This window comes from Eublepharis macularius, chromosome 11 (assembly GCF_028583425.1).
Source record: "Eublepharis macularius isolate TG4126 chromosome 11, MPM_Emac_v1.0, whole genome shotgun sequence".
Taxonomy (NCBI): Eukaryota; Metazoa; Chordata; class Lepidosauria; order Squamata; family Eublepharidae; genus Eublepharis; species Eublepharis macularius.
Genome location: NC_072800.1, coordinates 18,725,340 through 18,749,908, shown reverse-complemented (window position 1 = coordinate 18,749,908; position 24,569 = coordinate 18,725,340). Strand labels below are relative to the sequence as shown.

General features: G+C 44.0%; 1 protein-coding gene across 1 annotated transcript in view; it reads left to right on the top strand.

Moving 5' to 3' along the window:
- Positions 1-24,569, top strand: part of CNTNAP2 (contactin associated protein 2) — a 1,091,545-nt gene that overhangs the window by 430,354 nt on the left and 636,622 nt on the right. The window contains exon 9 of the mRNA XM_054990911.1: positions 15,659-15,808. Coding sequence (XP_054846886.1) covers positions 15,659-15,808 — 150 coding nt within the window. The remainder of the gene's footprint in view (positions 1-15,658; positions 15,809-24,569) is intronic.

Here is a 24,569-nt window from a genome sequence, read left to right as displayed (position 1 = left end):
GAGTTACAACTGGCATTAACAGGCACCTAAGCATATAAGCATCAGCATTAATATTGGCATGGATGAACGGGTACAGTCAAACATGACAGTTCTCTTGGATGTCCTCCTTGCTTCAACATTTTGCTTTCACTGCAATTCTACAGCAACTTTATTCTCCCTTTTTAGATGGCTACATGTAGGAACTGTGTTGTTTTCCCTGGAAGCTGCAAAAAAAAAAAAAAGTGCTTGGCTGTCCAGACACATTGATTGCTTGGCGATCTTTTTCTATCTGCTACCAGCTAACGCGAATAAACTCCAAAGAAGATATTATTGGCATCTATGTATGGGGTATGACTCTTAAAAGAGAGACGTGTAACCTCATTCGGCTCCCTAATTTAGCGTTTGCTTTTCCAGTGAAGAACCAGAATGCAGGCTGACAATGCAACAGCATGCCATTTGATCAAAAGTTGTGCTATTACATCGAGCTCCGGCATTTCTTGCTCTGCTGGTCCTTCAGAAGTGACAGCAAAGCTAATAGCTGCATTAACTTTTCTATAAGTTGAAGCATTTTTACATGAGCATTCGGGCTTAAAAGAAAAAGGTTTTTCACTTTATAATTTTTCTTCCGAGAGAGGGAGAGTGAGTGAGTGGTGGACAGATGACAAAAAGCTAAATGAAGTGCTGAAAGAGTTCTGCGTGAGAATAGCATTTCTAATGCAGTTGTTCCCAGCGGAAGCCCCCTGCCAATTTCCAGGCCACCTATCTGGGTATCGTTGTCAGTGGCAACGGTGTCTGTGTTGGAATGAAAACTAAGTTGTGCTCACCCATGTTTAACTGACAGTGTCACAAGATCCTTTGGGACCCCTGGCCGACTGATTTATTACAATTCATCCCATGATTTGTGTGGCTCAATGATTTATCTTCATAAACGGCTCGTGACAGCTGCTATTAAGCGTCAGGATGTTGTTACCCTGAGCAAAGGATGATGCAGGGATGATTTGTTTTCATGATTTATTGGTGACGGGTCTCATAATTAGTAATCGTGTGTATGACAGGGCACCGAATGTACATAAAGTCTGGCACAGAATCTCTACAGGAGGAAGAAAGAAGGACTAAAATATTTGTATGTTCTTGCCAAACATTTTTTGGTAAAAGTAGTTATGCAGTCTGACAAAACTACATTTGGAGATAGATCAAGATGGCTAGCTGTGCTAGTCTGTCTGTAGTCGTAGAAAAGAGCAAGAGTCTAGGGTGTGTCCCTGGACTTCTTCAGCTGTGACTCACGAAAGCTCATACCCTACCACAAATTTTGTTAGTCTTATAGGTGCTGCTGGACTCTTGCTCTTTTCTAAAACTACATTTGTAGCAGCACAGCCAGTACAAATTTCAAGCAGACATCAAAAAAAATTCATTCATGTGAATTGCCTCTGACTGTTCGGTGTTCAAAAAGTATGTTTATGCGGCTGGATATGCCTTATGAGGGCACCATCAGAAATTCACTGATCGTCTTTATTTCTAAAAGCACATGGAATTGACTTTCTAGAGCCTGATTCTGAGAACAATGAGGATTCTGATCTGGGATGTTCCAAGCAAGCCTTTATTGTCATATGTATAATATAGTAATCAGTCAGTCAGATTAAGAAAATTTTAGAAACAGAAATGAGTCCATACAGAGTAAGATTAAAATTACAGATAAGAGGAGAACAACAATGTAGCAAAACCTTATATAGAATATTACTTGTCAAGGCGTATAGCCATAACACTGTAGAGAAACTTTGCTACTATTTCAATTAATATCCCCATTTGAAGTGTCTGAAATTCTCTCCTTCATCCATCAATCCAACAATTCTCTGCCAAGGGAATTGGCCCCTGACCTGGAGAAACCCACTTCTGTATGAACAGAGCTCCATGTTTCAACTATCAGAGATGCAAACATTGATCATGTGCACTGACTGGGTCACATGACCATTCATTTCATGTGCCAGCCCCAGCACTACATGGAGCACCCACTGAATGAATGAATGAATGAATGAATGAATGAATGAATGAATGAATGAATGAATGTATTTGCGATCAGAGACCATAACAATAGCAATACATCCTTAGCAATCAATAGAATAGTTAAATCCACCAGTGTAAGCCATGAATGGTCCATATGTACTTGACCTTGGCCCTAACTACATGGAGGTGGATTTTTGTTGTTGTTATAGTCATTCACAATATAGCAGAACTGTCGTGGAAGGTGGAGAGGGAGATGAGTACAGCTCAGTGTTAAAATTCACATGCTTTGCAAGTGAAAAGTCCCAGGTTCAGTCCTTGGCAGGGCTTTTTTTCTGGGAAAAGCGGTGGTGGAACTTAGTGGGTTGCCAGCACAGGGGGCAACTCTTGGCGGGAGGTAGTACCCCTGGTACCACATGCATGTGTGCAAAGTGTGCTCATGCTCCCAGGACTGCACAATGATGTCACTTGGGGTCAGTTGGAAGAAGGGGGAAGTTTTTTAAAGTTTAAATCGCCCTCGGTGAAAATGGTCACATGGCTGGTGGCCCCGCCCCCTGCTTTCCAGACAGAGGGGAGTTTAGATTGCCCTCCGTGCCGCTCAGCAGCACGGAGGGCAATCTAAACTCCTCTCTGTCTGGAGAGCAGGGGGCAGTGCCACCAGCCATGTGACCATTTTCAAGAGGTGCCGGAATTCCGTTCCACTGTGTTCCTGCTGAAAAAAAGCCCTGGTCCTTGGTATCTCCAATTAGAGGATCTCAGGTGGAAGCACTGAGAAATGCCCTTGCCTGAGATCTTGGAGACACACTGCCTCTCAGAACTCTGAATGTCAGGATGGTTTGCAAGTTCACCTTGTCCGGGGTCTGAGGCTCAGCCCCCAGACTTGCCAGGAGGAGGGAACAGGGGGCAAAAGATGCACACACCTACTGGAAACACCAATACCAAGCCAGAGGGGCCAGAAGTCCCTGCCCATGCCACAGGGGGAACCAGCAGCAATGTCCACCCTGGGGAACTGGCCAGAACCCAGGAGACCAGGACAGCACTTCGTGAGCAGAGGCAGAGGTGGCCAAGCCACATTACCTAGAAAGGTCCTGCCAGCCCCACCCTGCAGGAAAGCATAAGAGAGCATGGAGGAATGAGAGGAGGAACACCTGAGGGTATCCCCAGCTGGACTACATCTAGTCCCACCCTGCAAGAAAGTATAGAAGAGCAGGGACAGCCTGGGATGAGAGAGGGAGCACCTGAGGGCATACCCAGTTGGACAGCATCAGGGATAAGACAGAGCCTGGGAGGAAGGGAGGGGGAAGTTGGAAGAAGCCCTATAAAAGCAGGCTCAGTAGAGAGATTGTGGTGGGTTGTGTAGGAGAGTGAGAGAGAAGCTGCAAGGAGAGCAAGGAGAGCAAGACTGGAGGAGGTGAGGAGGGTGGAGGCTTTGGAGGGCGAGAAGTAAGGGGAGGCAGCTGGGACTCTGTCAGGTTGAGCAGGCCTGCGAGTGGACTGAGAGGGGGCGAGGGTGACGTATACCCCCCTCCTTCCACAGAGTGAGAACCTGCACTGTCCCTGATGGCCTCCCAGAATCAAGGTCAGGTGTGCTGGTGCCTGGCATAGCAGCACCCATGGCAGAATAGGACACACCTGACTGTGGAATCTGATCACATGGCAGAAGGCATATGCATCTACCCACACAGCATATACATGGTAATTATGGTATGCATGCTACCTATGCTACATGAATTGGACTTACGTGTGTTCAAGTATAGCATCTGCTACATGATTGAGATATGCACAAGATAGAGAGATGACATACTTTGATCACACGTTGGCCCAAGTTTAAGGATGTAATGTCACAGGGCTAGGAGAGATCCATGGCTAGGCTTGACAAGCCAAGAGTACGACTCTATACAGCAGCTTCTGCCCCTACTTCACTTCATGGCCAGTATGTCCAGTTGAGTGAATGGCTGAATTACTCATACTGAGATTCTTCTGTGCAAGACGCATAAGATTTGCATAACAAAGCCCCTTTCGATATTGAGCCCTGTGTGTGTATCCTTTTAAGGGCAAGGAGAAATAAGTAGTCCTGTAACGGAAAGACTTCATACAACTTTTGTATTTCTCTTGGAAAAGAAAATATAGAAAACAACAACAGCAAAAGGCTTTTCCGCTTCAAGCAGGTCATAGGAGAAATGGGAGGTCACACATCCCCCAGCAATTCTGTTTGATATTCAGGTATAACTTGCATAGCCCGGAAAAAATATGATACCAGGAATGCTCAGGAAAATGCAAGCCTATGTTCTGAAATGCCAGCATTTTCATTTTTGTTTTGAATGGCGTTTGCCGAAAAGCACAACAGACAGTAACCCCTTCCATTTGTAGTTCTCGTTTTCTTTTTAAAGGTTTGCAGGGGGGAGGGAAGGGGGAGGAACAGGTCCCTTGGAAACAGAATTGACATTATTTTTTAAAGAACAAAGTATTCTTCTAGGTTTTCTCCATGGTCAAATGAAGATTGTGTCTGTAATGACTGAATTATATGTGCTTAAGCTAGGTGACTTAATAGGAACTGGGCATCTTTCTGTACATTTGCATGCCTGCTACAAACCAGACAGCTCCTGGTTCAAAGAGTATGTTTGCCATGCTTTCATTAGGTTGCTCTATGGTTTTTCTTCCCCCCTAGCAAAGGCAAAAGTAGCTTAGGCATAGGAAATGTTCAGTAGGGAAACAGAGAGGGAAAGTATCTCGAATGATCTCTTGCTTAAAATTTTGGTCCTAACTAAGCATTCTCTTAAAATAAAATTTACTAGGGTGGGGGGAGGATCATACATGTCATGCAAATTTCTTATTGGTCAAACCTTTCAATCTTTAATTAATATGTTTCCATTAGCATTGAAATGAGGCACCTTTCCTTTTAGTTTTTCTGTGCAACCAGCAAGCGGAATGGTGCAAAGCAACAAGCCCAGAGAGGCATCTCTTTTAGTAGAGTAAACATTTTAAAGTCAAATTTTGTTTGCAGATAAAGGGAGGAGAAACTACAATTCCCATGAGGCAGTGTGAGAATTTGCATGCATATAAATTGATAAGAATATGGTCACTTTAGTACTCATTGATAGATACCAAGTGATGAAGCCAAAAGACAAATGCAGGAGAAGAAAGTCTCATCCCATAATGTCAAATGATATTTATTTTATTTTAATAATGTGCCTTGTAATCGTTGGAGGTGGTGGCTGCAGCATCCACAATGACAGAGGAGGCACCTCTGCGAAAGTAAGATGCAGTCAGCCAGTGAGTAGGTGAACTTTCTTGCACTGAGTCATAGAGAAAGCTTCCTTAAGCAAGATTTGACGCTATGTCTCCATTGAGTCCCATCAAAACAAAAAGTTGTTCACCTTTTTAACAATTCCACAGGAGCTTCATTTTTCCTGATGGATAATATTAGCTAAATGAGCATAATCGTATTTGCCTTGCAGGGCAATAAAAAGGTCACCCTTTCTGCTATGGATTGATGGTTAAAAAGGAACCATTTCTAAAGAAATTACATATGAATAAACAGTGAGGCATATCTTTAGTTTCATTCATTGAATCAGAGCAAAGGTGAGCACTCTTCGTGCTGCTTTTCTTCAAATCTTCTGAGGCAGTAATTATGCTGCTTTAATTGCATATGCAGACTGGCGCATGCCGTTCTCCAGTGTGTTGCTAAAGAGCATTGTTAAAATATGCTTTCAGACAGAAGTTGGGTTTAAAGAGGCTTTGCAAATGAGAGAGTGTCTAGGTATTTGGAAAATACGAGCTAAATCTTTCTGCTTCGCTATCCCGAAAATTCACTCAGCTCACTTTGTTCAAATTGTGTTTTGATATCATTGGCAATACAAGTGGGCTTGCCGGAGGCTCGCTCCTCCCACCCCCATGTTGACACATGTGCACATGCATACAGACATACACAGTTGAACACATAATGGATATCTTTAAATATTTGTTTAGTTTTTCTAATATAACAGTAACAAACAAAACATTAACAGTGAAACTTGGTTTCCAACATTTGTTTGTGCCTTTTAATACATCAACATCAGTTATGCCGTTATAACAATAAGAAGTAGCTGACTTTGTTGTCTTATTCTAGATGGAAATAGTCTTTAGGTCTAAGCAGCTGTTTTGCACATTCATCTTTCGTTAAAAATTCTAGGATTGGGTACCAAAGCTCAATAAATTTCAACCTATAGTCAGGCATTTCAGATTGTTTAATATAATCAGTAGGTAAAAAAGGTAGTCCCCTGTGCAAGCACCGAGTTATTACTGACCCATGGGAGATGTCAAATCACGATGTTTTCTTGGCAGACTTTTTACGGGGTGGTTTGCCATTGCCTTCCCCAGTCATCTACACTTTACCACCGGAAAACTGGGTACTCATTTTACCAACCTTGGAAGGATGGAAGGCTGAGTCAACCTTGAGCCAGCTACTTGAACCCGGCTTCCGCCAGGACCGAACTCAGTACTGCAGCTTACCACTCTGTGCCACGGGGCTCCTTTTTATATAATACTGCTTTAATTACATATGCATATATAATCAGTAAGCTTAGCCAAAATAAACTGGTCCCAAACTCTCAATAACCAATTTGAAACGGTAGGACTCTTTGTTTTTCCATGCTGCAGCGATTGCTGATTTAGCTGCAGCTAGCAAATAGGATATCAAGATTTTTCTTATGTTCAGGATAGGAGTATCTTGCCAATCATTTAACAACATTAATTCTGGTCAGATATCTTTAACAATAAGGCATAGCAATGAAGATGGATTCCTGCCATTTAGTGGGTTTACCAAGCTCCAGGTGGAGCCGGGAGTTCTCTGGGAATTGCAAGTGATCTCCCGACTACAAAGATCAGTTCCCCTGGAGGGAATGGCAGCTCCAGAGGGCAGAGTCTATGACATTGCATCCCCACAGAGCCCCCTCCTCCCCGCCCCTGGACTCCAAACTCCCCAAGGACTGCTCCCAAATTTCCAATAATTTCACATGCCAAAACTGACAGCTTTATTTTTTAGTGTTGCCAGTGATAAAAATTTCTGTTAAAAAGATTTGCCATGATCCAGAGCAGCAGTTTAAAAAAAAATAGGAATGATTAGGAGATCATATTGGGGTGATTTTCGTGATCAAATCTCAGTCCCCGTGCACAGTGCACTTCATATCAAAGTCCTGTCTAGGAGAGATTAGAGGGGAAGTGCACTTTCATGACCACAAGATTTTATGGATTCCAGGAACAACAACAAAATAATCTCCCCCCCCCCCCCCCATTTGGTTTGTCTGTTACAACTTCCTTCGCTTTTTTGGGATCTGCAGAGCTCATTCTCAGAGTCTCACTACACAAGGCATCTGATAGGTGGAAAACACGTGTCAGTAGATGCAATGTTAGCCAGGAAGGGTATTTTTAAAATCAGAGACAGAGAGGTGGAACGGACAGAGACTTCAGGCAGATGAAGATGAAATTAACAAACCCTCTGAGAAGCGATTTCCACCGGCTCTGTCTTTTTAAACTATGCTTTCTGACTAACATTGCATCTCCCTACCCTTGACGAACACATGCTGAGGCGTCTTGCATGAAGAGACTCTGTTTCCATAGGCATTGGGGAAAACCAGAAAGGGTGTTCTCTCTTTGTTCCTTGAGTTCTGTTCCTTGAAATTTGGTAACATTTGATGAAAGACCATCAGAGCAAAAATCCTAGCAACAAAGACAATGCATCTCAACCAGGATAAATGTGGTGGTGGGGGGGGAATCTGGTGATTCTTATTTTTAATATCTCTTCCTCCCACCAGCAGCACTGGTCCACTATGACATTGCTAGCATCTTTTTAAAACTTATTTGAATATAAACTCACAATGTGGTACAGAGATGAGGGGGACTGCTGCGAAGTGGGCTGATCTCCTCAAGGTGGGTGTCTGTTTCCCCCAGGATATTTCAGCACCAAATTGTTATGGCATTTGATGATTTTATGTGACTTTTTTTCAACCTCTGTGCTGTGAGCAGATGTGCATGGTACACTTTTAAAAAACCTTCCAGCTGGTTGCTGAACAATGCGCATAAACTTGTGGCTTTAAAAGCAAGTCCGGAATTAACAAACTCATTTTTTAAGCCTGTTGCTCTATACTGCTATGCCTACTAATGTGCATTATGAACGCCTTTCCAGCCCATTGCTGTGTGCTAATGTGCATGAAAAGACTTTTGAAGCCATTTTCTTGTCTTTTGATGTATATAAACTTCTGGACACTTTATCAAGAAACATTTAAAAATGTGCATTCTGGGACTTTTCAGATGTCCCTGAAAAATCCAAAACCTGAGACAGAAATGGCAGGGGAATTTTTTTTAAGGGTCATGAAAACATAAGCAAAATTTGGTCCACCAATTCAGTTCATCATTATTTGAGGTTTCTTCCGTGAATTTCTCCTTTCGTTTTAAAAAGTACACCTCTAGCCTTTCTGTAGATATAATTTAGTTAAACACACCCACACCCCAATTTTTTGACCAGTTAGTGCAAAGCACACTTGATGACTGAGAAGTGATGATGTCTCAGGGCCAAGCTACACATGACGAATGACACTTGAATGGCAAGTGTATTTCTCCCTGTTCACTTGCCTTCCACTCAATCCACTTGCCATTCAAGTGTCATTCGTCATGTGTAGCTTGGCCCTCATTTCAGTGATCCCCAATGTGCTACCCACGGGAACCTGATTTTTAGAAGGGGAGCCATGTTCTCATTTTTTGGCCTAGTAAAAAGCTAGCTTGGCACTCCTAAGCAGAGTTATACCAGCCTAAGCCCATTGATTTCAAATGGCTTAGATTGGAGTAACTCTTCTTAGGATTGCACTGTAAAAGTAAAGTTGGTTTTGGCGGCTTCATGCACCCTGCTGTTTTCTTCTTTTATTTTCATGTATACTGTGTAATCCAAAGAGGAATGTGATGATGAACGAAAGGCCATCGAAAGAAGACAGAGGGAGTGTTTGGGGTAGCCTGTTTGGAGCAGGGAAGAAGCCTTGAAGGCCATAGATCAATCCGTAGCATTTCCCCTCCTAGCTTTGAGCGTGTTCCTTCTGGAACTTTCACAGATAACAAGCGGAGCCAGACCAATGTCACTTATTTCTTTCAGTTTATATAACCTACTGAATTTTAAAGCTGACCCGTCATTCATCCATATTAATTGCAAACCTTTGAAATTCCGCTGATTTCTGTTTGCCCGCCTATGTCAATTCTTTATTACTATAAACAATATTGTTTACTTGGTCCAGTCTATGAGAAGGTCTAAATGTAATTCTAAAATCTTTTATGAGCATGTGCTATTGCTGTATAATACATCAAGTTTATGTGAGGAGATCTCTCAATAAACGTTTTTCTTCTTTTAATCACCAAAGAATTGGTTGCCTTGATAAGCTCTAAAACTGGTATTTCGTGGGGTCTCCAAAATTGGAGAAGTGGAGAAAATCTCCTCACAGAAACGTAGCCCCTGCTGATGGGTTTCCTGGTACCCCTTTTCTTTTTCTCCAAACCAGCTCTTTCTCAAAGCAGAGACAATCCTGGCTTTCCTCCACCTCACTGGAGTAAGAGAACCCAGAAAGAACTGACTTCATAGTGGGAAGATGCTTCTCTTGTAACTTCCCAACATTTTATGACTGGCCCCAGTACCCCATGGCAACCATTTTCTGATGATTCCCAAACCTCCATGGCCGCCATTTTGTAGTGGAGCCCGTTCCATATTCTCAAAATTCTAGAAATACCCATAGCATCAACAAGTTTGGGATTTCCCTCCATCAAACATACTGACCAGTGAAAGAGAAGCAAGAGCATGCCTGTATTTCCTTCCTTGTTCAGTGGCAGTGGTGTATTTGTTCCAAAGGTTCAGAATTCTCCTGGCTGCATATACAGTAGGGCTGTAGGAGGCATTTCCAGGATGAAGCTATATGAGAATGATGGCTCTAAATTCTGTCCAAATACACTTAGCATTAAGCAGTTGGGACACTGCACACACACACACAAAATGAGCAGGAGATAGGGTTGCCAACCTCCAGGTGGGGCTTGGAGATCTCTAGGAATTACAACTGATCTCCAAGCTACAGAGATTAGTTCCTGGAGGAAATGGCAGTTTTGCAAGGGCGGGGAGCTTTATGGCATCATATCCCAGCTAAGCACCCTCCCTTCCCCAAACTCCACCTGTGCCAGGTACTACCCCCAAATCTTAGAGCCAGAGCTGGCAACTATAGCAGATAGTAGCTGGAGATCTCCTGGAATCACAACTGATCTCCAGGCCACAGAGATCAGTTTGCCTGGAGAAAATAGCTGCTTTGAAGGGTGGACTCTATGGAATTATACCTCGCTGAAGTTTTTCCCTCCTCAAACCCTACCATCTCCAGGTTTCAGCTCCCAAATCTCCAGGAATTTCCCAATGTGCAGGTGGCAACCCTAGCAAAGAGTCAACCACCCACTAAGCCCTGCTATATATCAAATTGTGCAATTTGAGTTACTGTACACCAACATCTTGGAGAGAGATCTGCAGATAGTTGAACCAAGGGAATTAAGCCATAGCCCTCTTCCATATCCAATGACAGTATGTCGACAATACTGTGCTTTTTCTAATCTGAATCTTTCCCCTGGACTAAACTAGCAAAGGGAAATATAGAGCTATGTGGACTTTATTTGGGGGTATTTTATTTTATTTTACTTCATTTTTTAAAATCATTATCAATTTATTCTGCTTTTAGGACCATGGGCCCTAAGCGTAATTCAACATAATTTAATTTAAATACAACACGGCCCTCCCGGCCAGCAGACCAGGCTGCTTGGGCCGGGGGCCGTATTTGCCTCCGCAGATGGGGGAAAGGCAGCCTCCCTCTTCCCGGGCATCCAGGGATCTGCCGGGGGGGCGGAGCCTGAGAGCGTCTGCTGGCTCCGCTCTCCCGGCCATTTCAGTTGCCTCAGTGTGCTCGGCCCACCCACCTCTCCCTTATGCAGTGCAGGATTAGCTGGTTGCTGTTTATCAGGACCAGGTAGGAATTTTTTCTTCTCCCTTAATTGGCTCTAAAAGGGAGTTGTTTTTCGCCTACCTTGCACTGCAGGGTTGTTTGGTTAATTAGGTGTGGTGTTGTTCTTTGATAGTTTGGCCACTGGTAGGATAGGATCAGAATGTGCGGGCCGGTGACCCCCTTGGCGCATTCCCTTTAGTGGAATTGGGGTCTGTCAGGAGCGGCTGGTGAGGCTGTACGGCTGTCAGCCGTGAGGGCAGACTGCCTGGTGGGGGGACCCTTGACAAGGCCACCCCCAGGCTCCATGGCTGTGGGGGATGGAGCTTTAAAGGGGAGTCACTTGCCTGCCTGCCAGGTCCCAGCCATCCATTGGATGGAACACCCCCGGGGCAGTGAGGGCTCGCCCAGACAGGTCAAGGCGGAGGTCTAATGGGACCCCAGGGCTTGACCTGTACCGCAGTTAGATCCCTTGCCGCAATGACAGGTTGTGTTATATGCTATTTAATAAAGTGGCCCTAATTTAAACCCAAAAACCTGTTCTCTGCCTTTTATTTCGACTGGGGGAGCAAATATGCAATCACTGGATAGCAATATATTAAAAATACAAGATTCATAGAATAAAAAGTGAATGATAAATAGTAATACTTCATTTATTCCCTGCCTTTCTCCCCAACGCGGACCCAAAGCACCTTACATAATTCTCTTCTCCATTTTTTCCTTACAACAAACCCTGTGAGGTTGGTTAGGCTGAGAATGTGTGACTGGCCCAAAGTCACCCAGTGATCTACACCACACAGGTGGCATCTTAAATGTATGTAAAGTGAAGACTTTTTTTTTTTTAAAGGAACGTTTTAATACAGCAGTGCAGCCATATAAATACAGCCCTAAAGCTTCCTTAATTTGTCTTCCTCCCAAAATTGTTTGTATCCTTCAGACAGAAGTGCAGATAATACTAACTCCCAAATTGCAGATTTAAAAGGATTGCTAAGTGAACAAGACAGAAGTTTCCTTTTGGATCCCTATCCTTTGAATCAAGTAGCTGATTCAAATTAGTTGACCTGCCCTGTGCCTGTGGACTGTAGCCCAAAACCCAAGTATTGCAGCCTGCCCTAGGGTGGGCGAGGAGGGGTGTGATATATATGCCCTCCTTTGCAATCCCTGACAAGCGCCAAAGACAGGTTTGGTACGTCTCTGATGGGCAACCATATATGGCAGGTGGCTATGTGACAATGCCAGGACAGCCTACAGTTGGCAGGCAGGTCAGTAGGAGTCAGGTGATCTAAGGGGCCAATAGCATTCTCCTTCATCCCTTTATAGCAACTGAGTCTTGCCTAGTTCCTTAATGAAAGGAACTTCAGCTACAGTCTTAAACCCGCTTACTGGGGAATAAACCACATTGAGCTCAGTAGGACATTTCTGAATAAACATGCTCAGGATTGCAGTGCACATTACTCAGGCACTGATAGCAATCTCTGACTGCTCCCCATTCACTCCATTCTTTACTCTCATTTGTTTTCAGATGTACAGTTCTGGCTTTCTTCCACTGCACCACAGGAACGATAATAATACCATCCTTGGAAGAGTTATACCTAGGGCTGCCATGCCCCCCCCCGGCAACTGGCAGGAGACTTGCTGGGGGGGGGGGGACTTGCTGATGATATGCTGATGTCACTTCCCATGTTTTTGGAAATGACATCAGCATGTCACGGGGTATGCTTTAGCTTTTTGTAAAAAAAACCCTCTATGATTTTACTATTGAGTCTTTGCAGGATGCTAGAGTGCCCCACATAACTTTCAGTTTAAACCAGTGTGATAGGCCTTCTCCTATTCCCCAAGTTCCTCTCACCAGTGCCCAAGGGACCAGGAGGCATCAAAGGGAATTGCTGGGAGGTCTCCCCCTATACCGGGAGGCCTGGTACTCCTAGCCTTCTAAGCCCATTTACTTCAACAGACTTAGATGGGTCTAACTACTTAATATTGCACTATATATGGACTGACTAATTTTAAGAGCTATTTAACAGGAGTAGATTTCCACACAGTTATTTTAGTTGCAAGCATTGCTCTACTCTGATTTGGTTTCTCAAAATCAGGTACAAAAACGTTTGAGAATTAGCTGCCGTAAACGTTGTTTGAAGAATAATTAGCATATGGCATCTTTCGTTGTTTCTTACTAGATTTTAAGATCTTGCAGGGAAAAAAAAACGGTATTCATTAAACCATTTCTTCCTCCATGTCTCTTATAACAGAAACATCTGTTTCTTCTTGTTCAATCAAAGTGACAATCTCAAGAGTCCTAATTTTAAAGTAATGCCATTTAAAAGAAATTCTAGCACGATGGAATATGCTTCATTAACATATCTAATTTGCACATGAAACTAGAGTTCCTATGAGTCGCAGGAGGGTTAGGGTTGCATACTTTAAATATGCAAGTTAAGGATTTTCTAAAATAATGCATGGGAAGAATAAAGCGGCTTGGGGGTGGGGGACAAAGAGAAAAAGAACAGAATTTCATGGAGAGGGTTGAAAAAAGATATTCATGTCAGATGCATGTTCTACTACTTAAGCCTTCCAAATGTTCAGTTAAAATTCGCTTTGTCCCAGTCAATCACCTGGAGACAGATGATAAGAATTTTTGCAAATTTAAAATGTTCACAATTCAAGCTTTCCTTGCCTCAGGATTTTTCAGAGATGGATGAAAGTAAAAGAAGGATGCGGAAACTGGCCTGAAGAATTCAGTCTCCACTGGAGTCAGCCAAAGAGTGAATAGTAGCTATTCGGGCTCCATCAACACATTACAAAGTCTTTTTGGAGTGTTAAGAAACATCACATGGACTTTGTATCACACGTGCGATAGGAGTTTTGTAGGACAGAGCTGCTACTTCCTACCTGCTTTGATCACAAACAGAAAAGAGCCAGTGCACACCTGGGAGGCCCAAACATCCCATTGCACATGGGATACAAGTCCTCAGGTTCCTCCCCAACGCACGCAAGGATGTTGTCATCGGTAGATGGAGCCTGTCGCTTATATGAGAGTGAAGCTAGTTGCAGGAGAACTGTTGCCGTTATGGGGAGAGTTTACTATCTCTGTAACCTGATGGTTTTCTGTTGCAATTCCCTCCTTCTGATGCTGCATTGCAGGGAAGAAGTTGACATCAGGGTTTTATTACATGGAATGGTTGTGTATAACGTGCAGGAAATCTGTTCCAGGCATGTATAACTCTACATTTATTCTAGTAATTCAAAGTCTTGCTTCCAGTGAACAGCGAATACAGTGGGATGGATCCAGACAGCTTTTTCACTCTGTCTCGTTCAATTCCCCTCTTGACCACAGCCCCAATCCCACATGGGGTTTCTGCATTGAAGTCCCATGCTTCTCATTTTGGGTGGTCAAAGAAGAAGCCTCTCCCCTTTTTCACCAACGGAAACACTGGTTGGATCTAACCCCATATCTAAGAGTTGGTTGGCTGGTTTATAGGCAAGGTAGAAGATAATCTTTACTGAAATGTGTGTGGCAATCCTAAAAAGGGACATGGAAATGTGTTGGGTTTGGGGGGGGGCAGGGTTGTAGTTTTCATGTTAAGTTTGGATCACTTTGTTTGAAATGATATGGGGAAGCAGAGACAGACAGTGTTGTATAATGGTTAGAGTGCCAGGCTAGGATCTGGGAGACCCATATTTGAATTCCCACTCTGCCATGGAAGTTTCCTGGGTGACCTTCGGCCAGTCATATTTTCTCCGTCATCCTAGCCTACCTCACGGTTTGCTGTGAGGATCTCCTCTACTATAACCACTATATCACACTGGCTGTCAAAGTAATATGTGAACATACTACTGTGTTTTTTATAACCAGCTGTATACTTTTGAACAATAAATGTTTCTTTTATGCAAATAGTAATCCTATTTATTATATTTATTGGGAGATCCTAGGGATTGAACCTGGGGCCTTCTGCATGGCAAGCAGGTGCTGTACCACTGAGCCATGGTTCCTCCCTTATTTTACAGAAGCCTGTCAAGATTGCTTACTGGAGTGGGTCATTGGGACCGTAGCGCTGCAAACTTTGTTCATCTGCACTGGCTCCCAATTTGCTTTTGGGCCCAATTGTAGGTAGTGGTATTGAACTTTAAAGCCCTATATGGCTTGGGACCGTATACCTTAAGGACTGCCATCTGCCTCCAGTCATCTTTGGAGGCTCTGCTATGGTGCCCCTGCCATATGAGGCTAGATAGCAACTCAAAAAAATGTCTTCTCAATTGTGGCACCAAAATGAAACTCCCTACCCAGGGAGATTCGTATGCCCCCTCTATTGCTGTCTTCTGCCAGCAAAGACTTTTTTTTTTAATTTGACATACTGTCAACAATTGTTATTGGCTCTCCTCATTTTTTGTGTTTGTGTGTGTATATTTTGATTGAATTGTTCTTTATACTATACAATACTCTATATTGTATCGAATTGTTCTTTATCCTATACTAAGATTAAATATTGTTATACATCTAAACTGTTTTAAGCTGTTGTTTTAAATTGTTTTTTAGTGTTTAACTGTTGCCTTGGGGACCCTATTTTGGGTAGAAGGGCAGCATACAAATGTTTTAAATAAATAAATATCAAGCCATTCTCAAGGAATGTAAACACAGTGTTGAGCAAGGACATACGAAAGGAGAGCATGACTGAATTAGTTCTTTTTTTTTCTTGCAGGTGCTGGACTCAATGATGGACAATGGCATGAAGTCCAGTTCTTAGCCAAAGAGAATTTTGCAGTTCTCACCATTGATGGTGATGAAGCTTCCTCAGTTCGGAGTAACAGCCCTCTAAAAGTCATGACAGGAGACAAATATTTATATGGAGGTATGTGCATTGGTTGGGAGGGGATGGCAGCAGAGGGAATCTTCTGGAAAGAAAACTGTTTTGCCTGTCAGAAAGCCTTTCCTTTGTATTCATTGCCCATCCCTTCACAGAGAATGTCAATACTACATTTAAATCTTTTAAAACAATTTCTGCTGTACTACTAAAAAGGGTATCTTGTCTGAGGCGTGAATTTCCAATTAATGCAGTATTACAATTTTGTGAGAACCTTCTATCTTACACAGAAGAATCAGTGGTCCTTGACTGAACTGAATTTTTATCCATTTCAGATTTCATATATGTTGCTCTTTGTGTGGTAGAACTTTTCAGCAAAATCAAAGACAGCCCTTATGGAAAACTTTCCCTTATGATAGCTTCAGGTGCGTAGCTGTGTTGGTCTGCAGTAGCGGAGCAAGATTTCAGTCCAGCAGCACCTTTAAGACCAACAAAATTTCCACGATATAAACTCTCAAGAGTCAAAGCTCCCTTCTGACCATGGAAATCTTGATCATTAAGGTATTGCTGGACTGCAATCTTTCCAGCAGTTTCAAAGAAAACAGCTGTTCACTAAAGAAAGAGCATGTTCACTAATTAGTTTGTTTTGTTATACAATACAATATATGACTTGTCACTAATAATTGCAAACTGGGATTTTTTCTGCATTTAAGACCCCAAAGTTGTGATGAGTCCTGTGGAGATGACTACTTGATAGGCCCCATGGACTTCAGTAGGAGAATTGCCTTAGGTCCTTTATTCCAGTACAAATTTTTGTAAACTAAACCATGTGGTTTTTGGGGAATCTGAATAGAGCTTTGCTTTTGTTCTAACTTTAGACTGTTTGGATTTGTTTTTTAAAAATGGATTGGTGGTGGAGAGTGACCTCAAGTCATAGCGGACTTATGGCAACTCCTGGTGGGGTCTTCATGGCAAGAGACTAACAGAGATGGTTTGCCATTGCCTGCCTCTGCAACCCTGGTCTTCGTTGGAGGCCTCCCAACGAAGCTAAACCCTGTTTAGCTTCTGAGATCTGACAAGATCAGGCTCACCTGGGCTATCCAGGTCAGGGCAAAAAATGGATGATATCCTTGCATATAAAATTGACCAGGACAGCCCACACTAGCCCAGTCTCATCAGTTCTCAGAAGCTAAGCAAAGTCAGCTCTGGTTAGTGCTTGGATGTGAGACCACCAAGGAAGACCAGGGTTGCTATGCAGAGGTAAGTAATGGCAAACCACCTCTAACATCTCTTGCCTTGACAACCCTTCAGGGTTGCCAGCTGTAACTTGGCAGCACTTTACACACATACATAAAATTAGTTGCATGTGCAGAAATATAATTGATGACAAGATGGCTGTTTCCACATGTCCTTATAGGGCAGGAAAGTGCAGTTCCAGAAAAGATGCCAAAAAACTAGAAACCAAACAATTTGCAACCATTTTGCAAATGGAGACGCCTGAGGGGGAAGCCACCTGTGTTCCGTGAATGGGACATCCCTATAAGGACATGTGGAAACGGCCAATGTCTTGCCCATCAGAATGCCAAAAAAATAATTTTTGCAAGGTTATTCTCATCCATCAAACCATTCAAAACACATATGAAAATTAGTGTTTAAACAGTGTTACCAAAATCCTAATATACACTTTCATTAAGGGTAGACTTAAATTCTCCAAACAGACCTGCCACATACTTCTATGAAGCCTGTGCACTTACAGCAGTGAAGATAATGAACAGCACTGCCTGTCATACAAAAATGTTGCTGGATTAAGAATGATCTGCCACAAGACGAAGCCTTTGTTCTTTCATTTCCACTTTGTAGTCATTCAGGAATCCCCACCTCCCTTTTAAATTCAGCCTGTCTCTGAGAGGGAGTTCCACGCATTGTTGACTTAAGTACGAAATTATGAATATCTTCTGTTTTCTCTCTCTTTCTCTCCTGAGCCTTGTGGAAATATTTCCTCAAGCTAACATGTATTGCTCTGCCAAAGGAGCCAGAACACAGTAAGAGAAAACTGGGGAAGGGGGTTAATATCCACAAAGCTGACTGTTTACTTTTTTTTCAGCCCTCCAGCTCAGCATGGTTAAACGTAAGAGACTTTTTTAAAAAAATTCCATGATAGAACTATAAACAATACACAAATTAAGCAGCAAGCCATATTGTCATGTGAACATTAATGTCCCTGAATTAATATCAGTAAAGAAAGCTGTTTTCAACATTTTCTGACTAACCATTCCAATAATCAAGAAATAAATGGCACTTCTAATGAAATAAGTGCCAAACTAGATGTGTCGGCATCCTTGTGGCTGCCATTGGGTGCTGCGGCCATTTTAAGGTGATTTAAAAATGCCACAAGGGCCCTATGCTGAGTCACTCGAGTGTCCCCCCCCCACGCACACCCTACCAAGTGCTGAAACACCCACATCCCTCCCCCGCTGCTGTTTCAGCAATTTGATTGATTGATTGATTGATTGATTGATTGATTGATTGATTGATTGATTGATTGATTGATTGATTGATTGATTGATTGATTGATTGATTGATTGCCTTTCTAGACCGCCCTCCCCATCAGACGTGCTCAGGGTGGTCTAACAGCATACAATTTGTAACAAACAGTTTAAAAACAATAAAAACATTATAAATAAACATTAAAACGCTATTCCATATACGATAAAAAAAGTGTGTGGGAAGGAAACGAGAATGCTGTGCTGCAGGCCTGATCAGGATTGGGCCCTAGCAGCGTTTTTAAATCACCTTGATACTGCAGCAGCCCCATGGTGGCCATTCTTAAATTAAGCCTTTCTTTGAGTGTGTCGATTTCATCAGTGTCCAGAGATGTCCAAAATTGCTCTTAAATCATAGATATAGTTGGTTTCTTCCAGTTCTTTGCCCGCATTAGCTTAACAGCTGTTACTAAGTTTGGTACTAGACGCATAATATCGTATTGAATGTTAAATGAAAAACTGTGCAACAGAATTGGTCTCAGCATGGTTAAGCATATTAGATAAAAGGCAAAACTGTGCTAAAATATATATTTGCAGATATTTAACATCCACTGTCTGTTTTACTTCACAGTTTGAATGCTTTAGAATTATTGATATCTCTTGCTTGCTTTAGTATCTCATGTTGCCATTAGCTTTCATTAGCTATCAAAGAGTCAAATATTAAATACTTTAGCATGATGAATATAAAATATGGAATATTCCATATCAGCTTTCTTTTTTCTGGGTGCTTTTTTCTGTGGCGCTCTCTCTTTTTTGTAATCATGTAACATCAGGCATACGTTCTCAGATATGAAATACTAAAGTTAAGTATGGAACTCTGATCTCATGAGATGTCAAATACCAATATCCACTAAGGTTCCTGGAACCCTTTGCTTTGGAGAGAACATGGGCTGCAACTGGGTCCTTCTTTATGCGAATCATGTGCTCTGTCACTGAACTATGGATCCTTCCCTATAATTTACTAACAATATAATCCTAAGAGCACTTTCCTACAAGTAAACACTGTTAAATAGAATAAGATTCTGAGTAGACCTGTTTAGGATTGCTCTTTAACAGCACGATCCTATGCAGAGTCACACTGCAGGCTTAATAACTCTGTCTAGGATGCCAAGATGCATTCCTAAAGAACTATTTTTAGCAGAATTTTGGGGAGAAAATTTTGAGAATTTTTTTAGGCATGGTCTAATAAATAGATATGGATGCTTTTGTCTCAATCAGCTAATAGACTACAATACTTTTGATAAAAAAATCTGAACTGATGCATAAAGTCTCAGTGTAGGTCTTATCTGAGCTTTGCCCCCCAGCCAGAATGAAGAGACAGACACAGGTTTTTGGATCTAAAGGGCCATTGTTATTGAACATAATTATGAAACTGCAGCAAGGGCAAACTAAGCAGTACAGGTCAAGCCACGGGGTCACACCTGGACCTCCACCTTGACCTATCTGGGTGTGCCCCATTGCCTTGGATGTAGGCCATGCATGGAATAGCTGTGACCCGCCAACCAGGCAACTGGATCCCTAAATCCTCAGCCATACAGCATGAGGGAAGACCTTGTCCATGGGATTCCCTGCACGCCATCTGCCCATGTGGTGGTAGCCATCACAAGCATACCATGCCTTGGCAGACTCTGTTTCCTCACCAATGGGGAAGTGCCACTGGGTGCTCAACAGCCCACTCCCTGTTCCCCAAAACACTCTTGCCACCACCAGGGCCAAGACTCTGCTTAGGCCCTAGTGCCCAACAGGTGGCTTAAGGCCAACTGAAGTCCCTGCCACAGATAATCCAAGAAGATATTGTTACCTTCTTCCCCCAAATGACCCCCATTGCCTCAGTAGAGGAGGGCAAATTTGGCCTTGATCCTGGGATGCAGCAAATAGATCCCCAACCCCCCCTTCCAATGCTTTCCTCATGACTCTATTAGCCTTACACCTGGCTTTTTCAATGGCCCATGGATCCCAGGCTTCCCTTCACACCCACTGAGGGAGTATTTCAGACCAAAAGATGAGCACACCTGGCCACCAGCTGCTAATCTCCTGTAGGTCAAATGTCACCTGCAAAGACAAGGCCTTACCCTGCACAAGCCCCATGTCACTACCACTGAGGTAGATGACCAATATATGCAGAGGAGGACCAATCCTTCCCCCAAACAAGAGTGGCAACAGGAACGACCATCGAAGGCCTCGCTGCCCTTGCCACTCAACTGTGGCCACTGCACTCAAACTAAACTGAAATCTGGTTGGTGTCCTTCTGGCTTGATGAGATGCCCAAAAAAACATACCTTGGCCCGCCACGGTACTTAGGGAGAAACCAATTAGTGCAGCCAACTCAAAACTCAGGAAGGGGGTGGACATAAGTCTGAAAGGCACCCAATCACCACCTACCAGCACACTGAATTGCCTACTGTGAGTAACCCATCGCCACTGCTCTAGAGGCAGCCCCAATCAGAAAGGAATGGGTGCCAAATTTGACCCCAGCTAAACCGATCTTGTTCAGTGCCTTCTTGGTTACTGCCCCAAACTGGTACCTAGTCAAAGGCATCAAGTTCTGATGTATGAATAGCAACCCTTGACTGTCTCCCCAAAGCCCTAAATACTCCCAAAGCATCAATACTGGGCAAAGCTCCTTCTCAGCAAAAGGGCAGAGAGTCAGTGGAGAGCCATGATGATGCTGGTCTGTCTTAGACCACCGAATCCTAATGGATACCCTGTCCCCCACAAACCTCAAATCCTGGGTCATCAAGACCCAACCCAATGTGTCCTTGCAGGATTGAGCAATAAGCTTGCTCACATGCAAAGCTCCAAAGAAGGCTGTTAGGGATGCTGCATGAAAGAGCTTCCTTTCATAGTTGGACCCACATACATCCTGCCACGCCACCTCCTGTGACCAGCCCTACATCTTGCACATCTCAAAGTCCCCAGTGGCTTCAGGTAGGCCACGGGCCTTGCTGGCAAATGCAAGTGCAGCCAGCTGGCCTCAATAGACTTGACCCCCAAGTTCCTGCCCCTCTGCACTATACAAAAGTGCATTAAGTGCTCAGGTGGGATTGGCCACAGCTGTTGGAACCCCCTTGACCTCCTGAATTCATTAAACTGTCCTACTGCATGGCTGTATGCCTTCCGTGTGCTAGATGCAATAGACAGTTGGATCGCCCTGTTGACTTCTGCCATCCCACAGCTCTTGAGGCATCTGCATTGGCCAGCAATTGGCCCAGAAGGCAAGCTGCCAGAACTGACACATCTGCTGGTGAAACAAAGCATCTGCCACTTGATTGGAAACACCCAGGACATGTCTAGCCTTGAACAATGTGTTCAGCTGCAAGCATTTAAGGGTGAACATCTTTACCAACCTCATCACCCTGGGTGACTTTGAAGTTAAGGAGTTGACCACATGCACCAATGCCAAATTGTTGCACCAGAAGTAGACCAAGTGGTTAGCCAACTCCCCAAACCCAGAGCGATAGAGTCACTAGCAGGAGGGAAAACTCCAAAAATGTGAGGTCTCTTCCCAGACCCCCAGTCATCCAGTCAGCCGGCCATTGCTCAGTGCATCAGTGACCCCAGAAATACACACCAAATCTGGTGGACTCATATGCATAACTTTAAGCTGCCAAGACACCTACACTTCCCAACAAACCTTGAGGTAAGAGAACAAGTTTAGCATTTACAGAGCAGCAGGAAGGGGAAGGGAAATACAGGCGCCTGTATTTCCCTTCCTGCTGCTCTGTAAATGCTAAACTTTAAGCTTCCAGGACGCCTACAGATCCCGGCAAACCTTGAGGTAAGAGAACACGTGCTGAATCTGGGTATTTCTTCTCATGTGTTTTGGCTCCAAGTCAGCGGCACAACTCCCATTCCAAGAAGGAACCGAAGTGCTCAAAGGCCAAATAAGATACCAAACACCCCATTGGAAGGTCCCTGTCCATATAAAAGTTCCCTTCAAATGCAAACCCAAGAAGCTTGAAGTCATCTGGATGCACAGGGAACAGGTTAAATGCCAACTTAATATCACACTTAGCCATCTCTGCCCTAACCCTGCACCGACGTACCACCTTGACCACCTGGTCAAAGAATGTATAATGCACAGAGCAAAGATGCTCCAGAATGGCATCGTTCACCAAGCCACCCCTGGGGTAGGACAAGTGGTGGACCAGGCGAAACTCACCCACCGTCTTCTTGGGCACCACTCCTAATGGTGACACTCTCAAAGAGGGTACGAGGGGGGGGGTCAGAAAACAGCCCAAGCACCCAGCCCTCTGCACACTCCTTCATGATTTTGTTATGCACTACCTCTTCCATGCCAGCCACAGACCATGTTGGCTGCCATGAAAGAAGTCCTATGGCCCTGGAAAGGAATCCAAAACCCCAACTTAAAACTGTTGTACAAATATAATGCATCCTAGTGCTTCAGGTATGCTTGCAGCTAGTGCTTAAGTACCCTCAGCTTTACTGGGCTGGGCCCCTTTTCCAGAAGCCTGCTGCCCACCACCCCCACCAGTTCATTTGCCACTACCTCCCTGCTTGGCCCTGGGACAAGCTTCATATGGGTAGGGGCCAGAACAAGACAGGCACTCGTGCCAGTACTTACACGTCTTTCTATTACACATTCCCTTGGACGTGAAGTCACAACAAAGCAGTTGGGGTTGAACCTACTGCCATGCGGGTACCCGATGCTGCTGGTGACCAATGGATAAGGTGACCGCTATCTGACTGATTCCCTTGGTTCAGTTTAGCCGGGAACATCACCTGCAACCATAGTTGTGGTGGATCTGGTCCCATGGTAGATGAGGGCTGCCCACATCTGAAATTCTTCATCATACTGGAGCCAAGGGGCCACAACAAAGTCGGTGTAGCCCTTATAAATGATGTTGATATATTGGAAGAGAGAAACAGCCCTAAAAGGCTGTGCCCTAGCCAACACACCAGCATAAATAAGGAACCCCGGGACCCAATTTGACCAGTTGCACTCCACCTGTGGGCGCTTATTTATTTATTTATTTATTTATTTTATTTTATTTTATCACATTTCTAGACCACTCTCCCCGTCAGATGGGCTCAGGGCAGTTTAACAACAGTTTAAAACAGTAAAAAAATTTATTAAAACATTAAAACATTATATCAAAACAATTAAAATTGGAGGGCATAAAATATTAAAATACAGCATTTTCCTGCATGGGTGGTGGAAGGTCTTCAGTGGAACGGCCAGAGAGAAGACAGCCTAGCCCCCACCAAATGCCTGGCGGAACATCTCCATCTTGCACGCCCGGCGGAAAGATAACAAATCCTGCCAGGCCCTAGTTTCCTCAGACAGAGTTCCACCAGGTTGGAGCCAGGACCAAAAAGGCCCTGGCTCTGGTAGAGGCCAGGCGGACCTCCCTGGGGCCAGGGACCATCAGCAAGTTCTTAGTGGCTGATCGAAGCGACCTCCAGGGAACATATGGGGAGAGGCGGTCCCGAAAGTATGCTGGGCCCAGTCCACATAGGGCTTTATAGGTCAACACCAAAACCTTGAACTGGACCCAGTACTCAACCGGTGACCAGTGCAGCTGACGGAGAACAGGTGTTATATGAGCCATGATTGGTGCTCTGGCAACCACCCATACCACTGCATTCTGAACCAGCTGCAGTTTCTGGATCAAGCCCAAGGGAAGCCCAGCATAGAGTGAGTTGCAGTAGTCTAATCTGGAGGTGACCATTGCCTGGATCACTGTCATAAGGTCATGGGTCGATAAGTAGGGGACAAGTTGTCGAGCCTGTCTTAGATAGAAGAAAGAGGATCGAACAACCGCTGCAACATGTGCCTCCATAGACAAGGAAGCATCCAGGACCACCTCCAGGTTCCTCACTCTCGACACTGGCGTAAGTGGTGCTCCATTGAGAGCAGAGAGCCAGAGTCCCACACCGATGGACCCTAGACCCACATGCTTAATCTTCTCCTTATCCCGGTTGTCTAAGTCATCTTTATCCTTCTTTTTCAGCTCACAAAATAGAAGAGTAAAAACATCAATGTACTCCCCTTTTAAGATCTTATCCCTCATGGCCTGAGTTAGGTGGTCCCTGAGGGGCAGGGCAGTATCTCCGAATGGCACTGCACTATATGGGACAAGGCTTCACTCTGGGGGCCCATAGGGGGAAAAACCCCATTGCGTGTCATACCCATAAGGCCACCCAAACTGCGAAATAGCCGCATTCTGGTTATCCCTCGCACTCCAGCCCATGATGACTGATGTTCCCTGCACCTGCTGCTGACCCTGTGTACCCAGGCCACC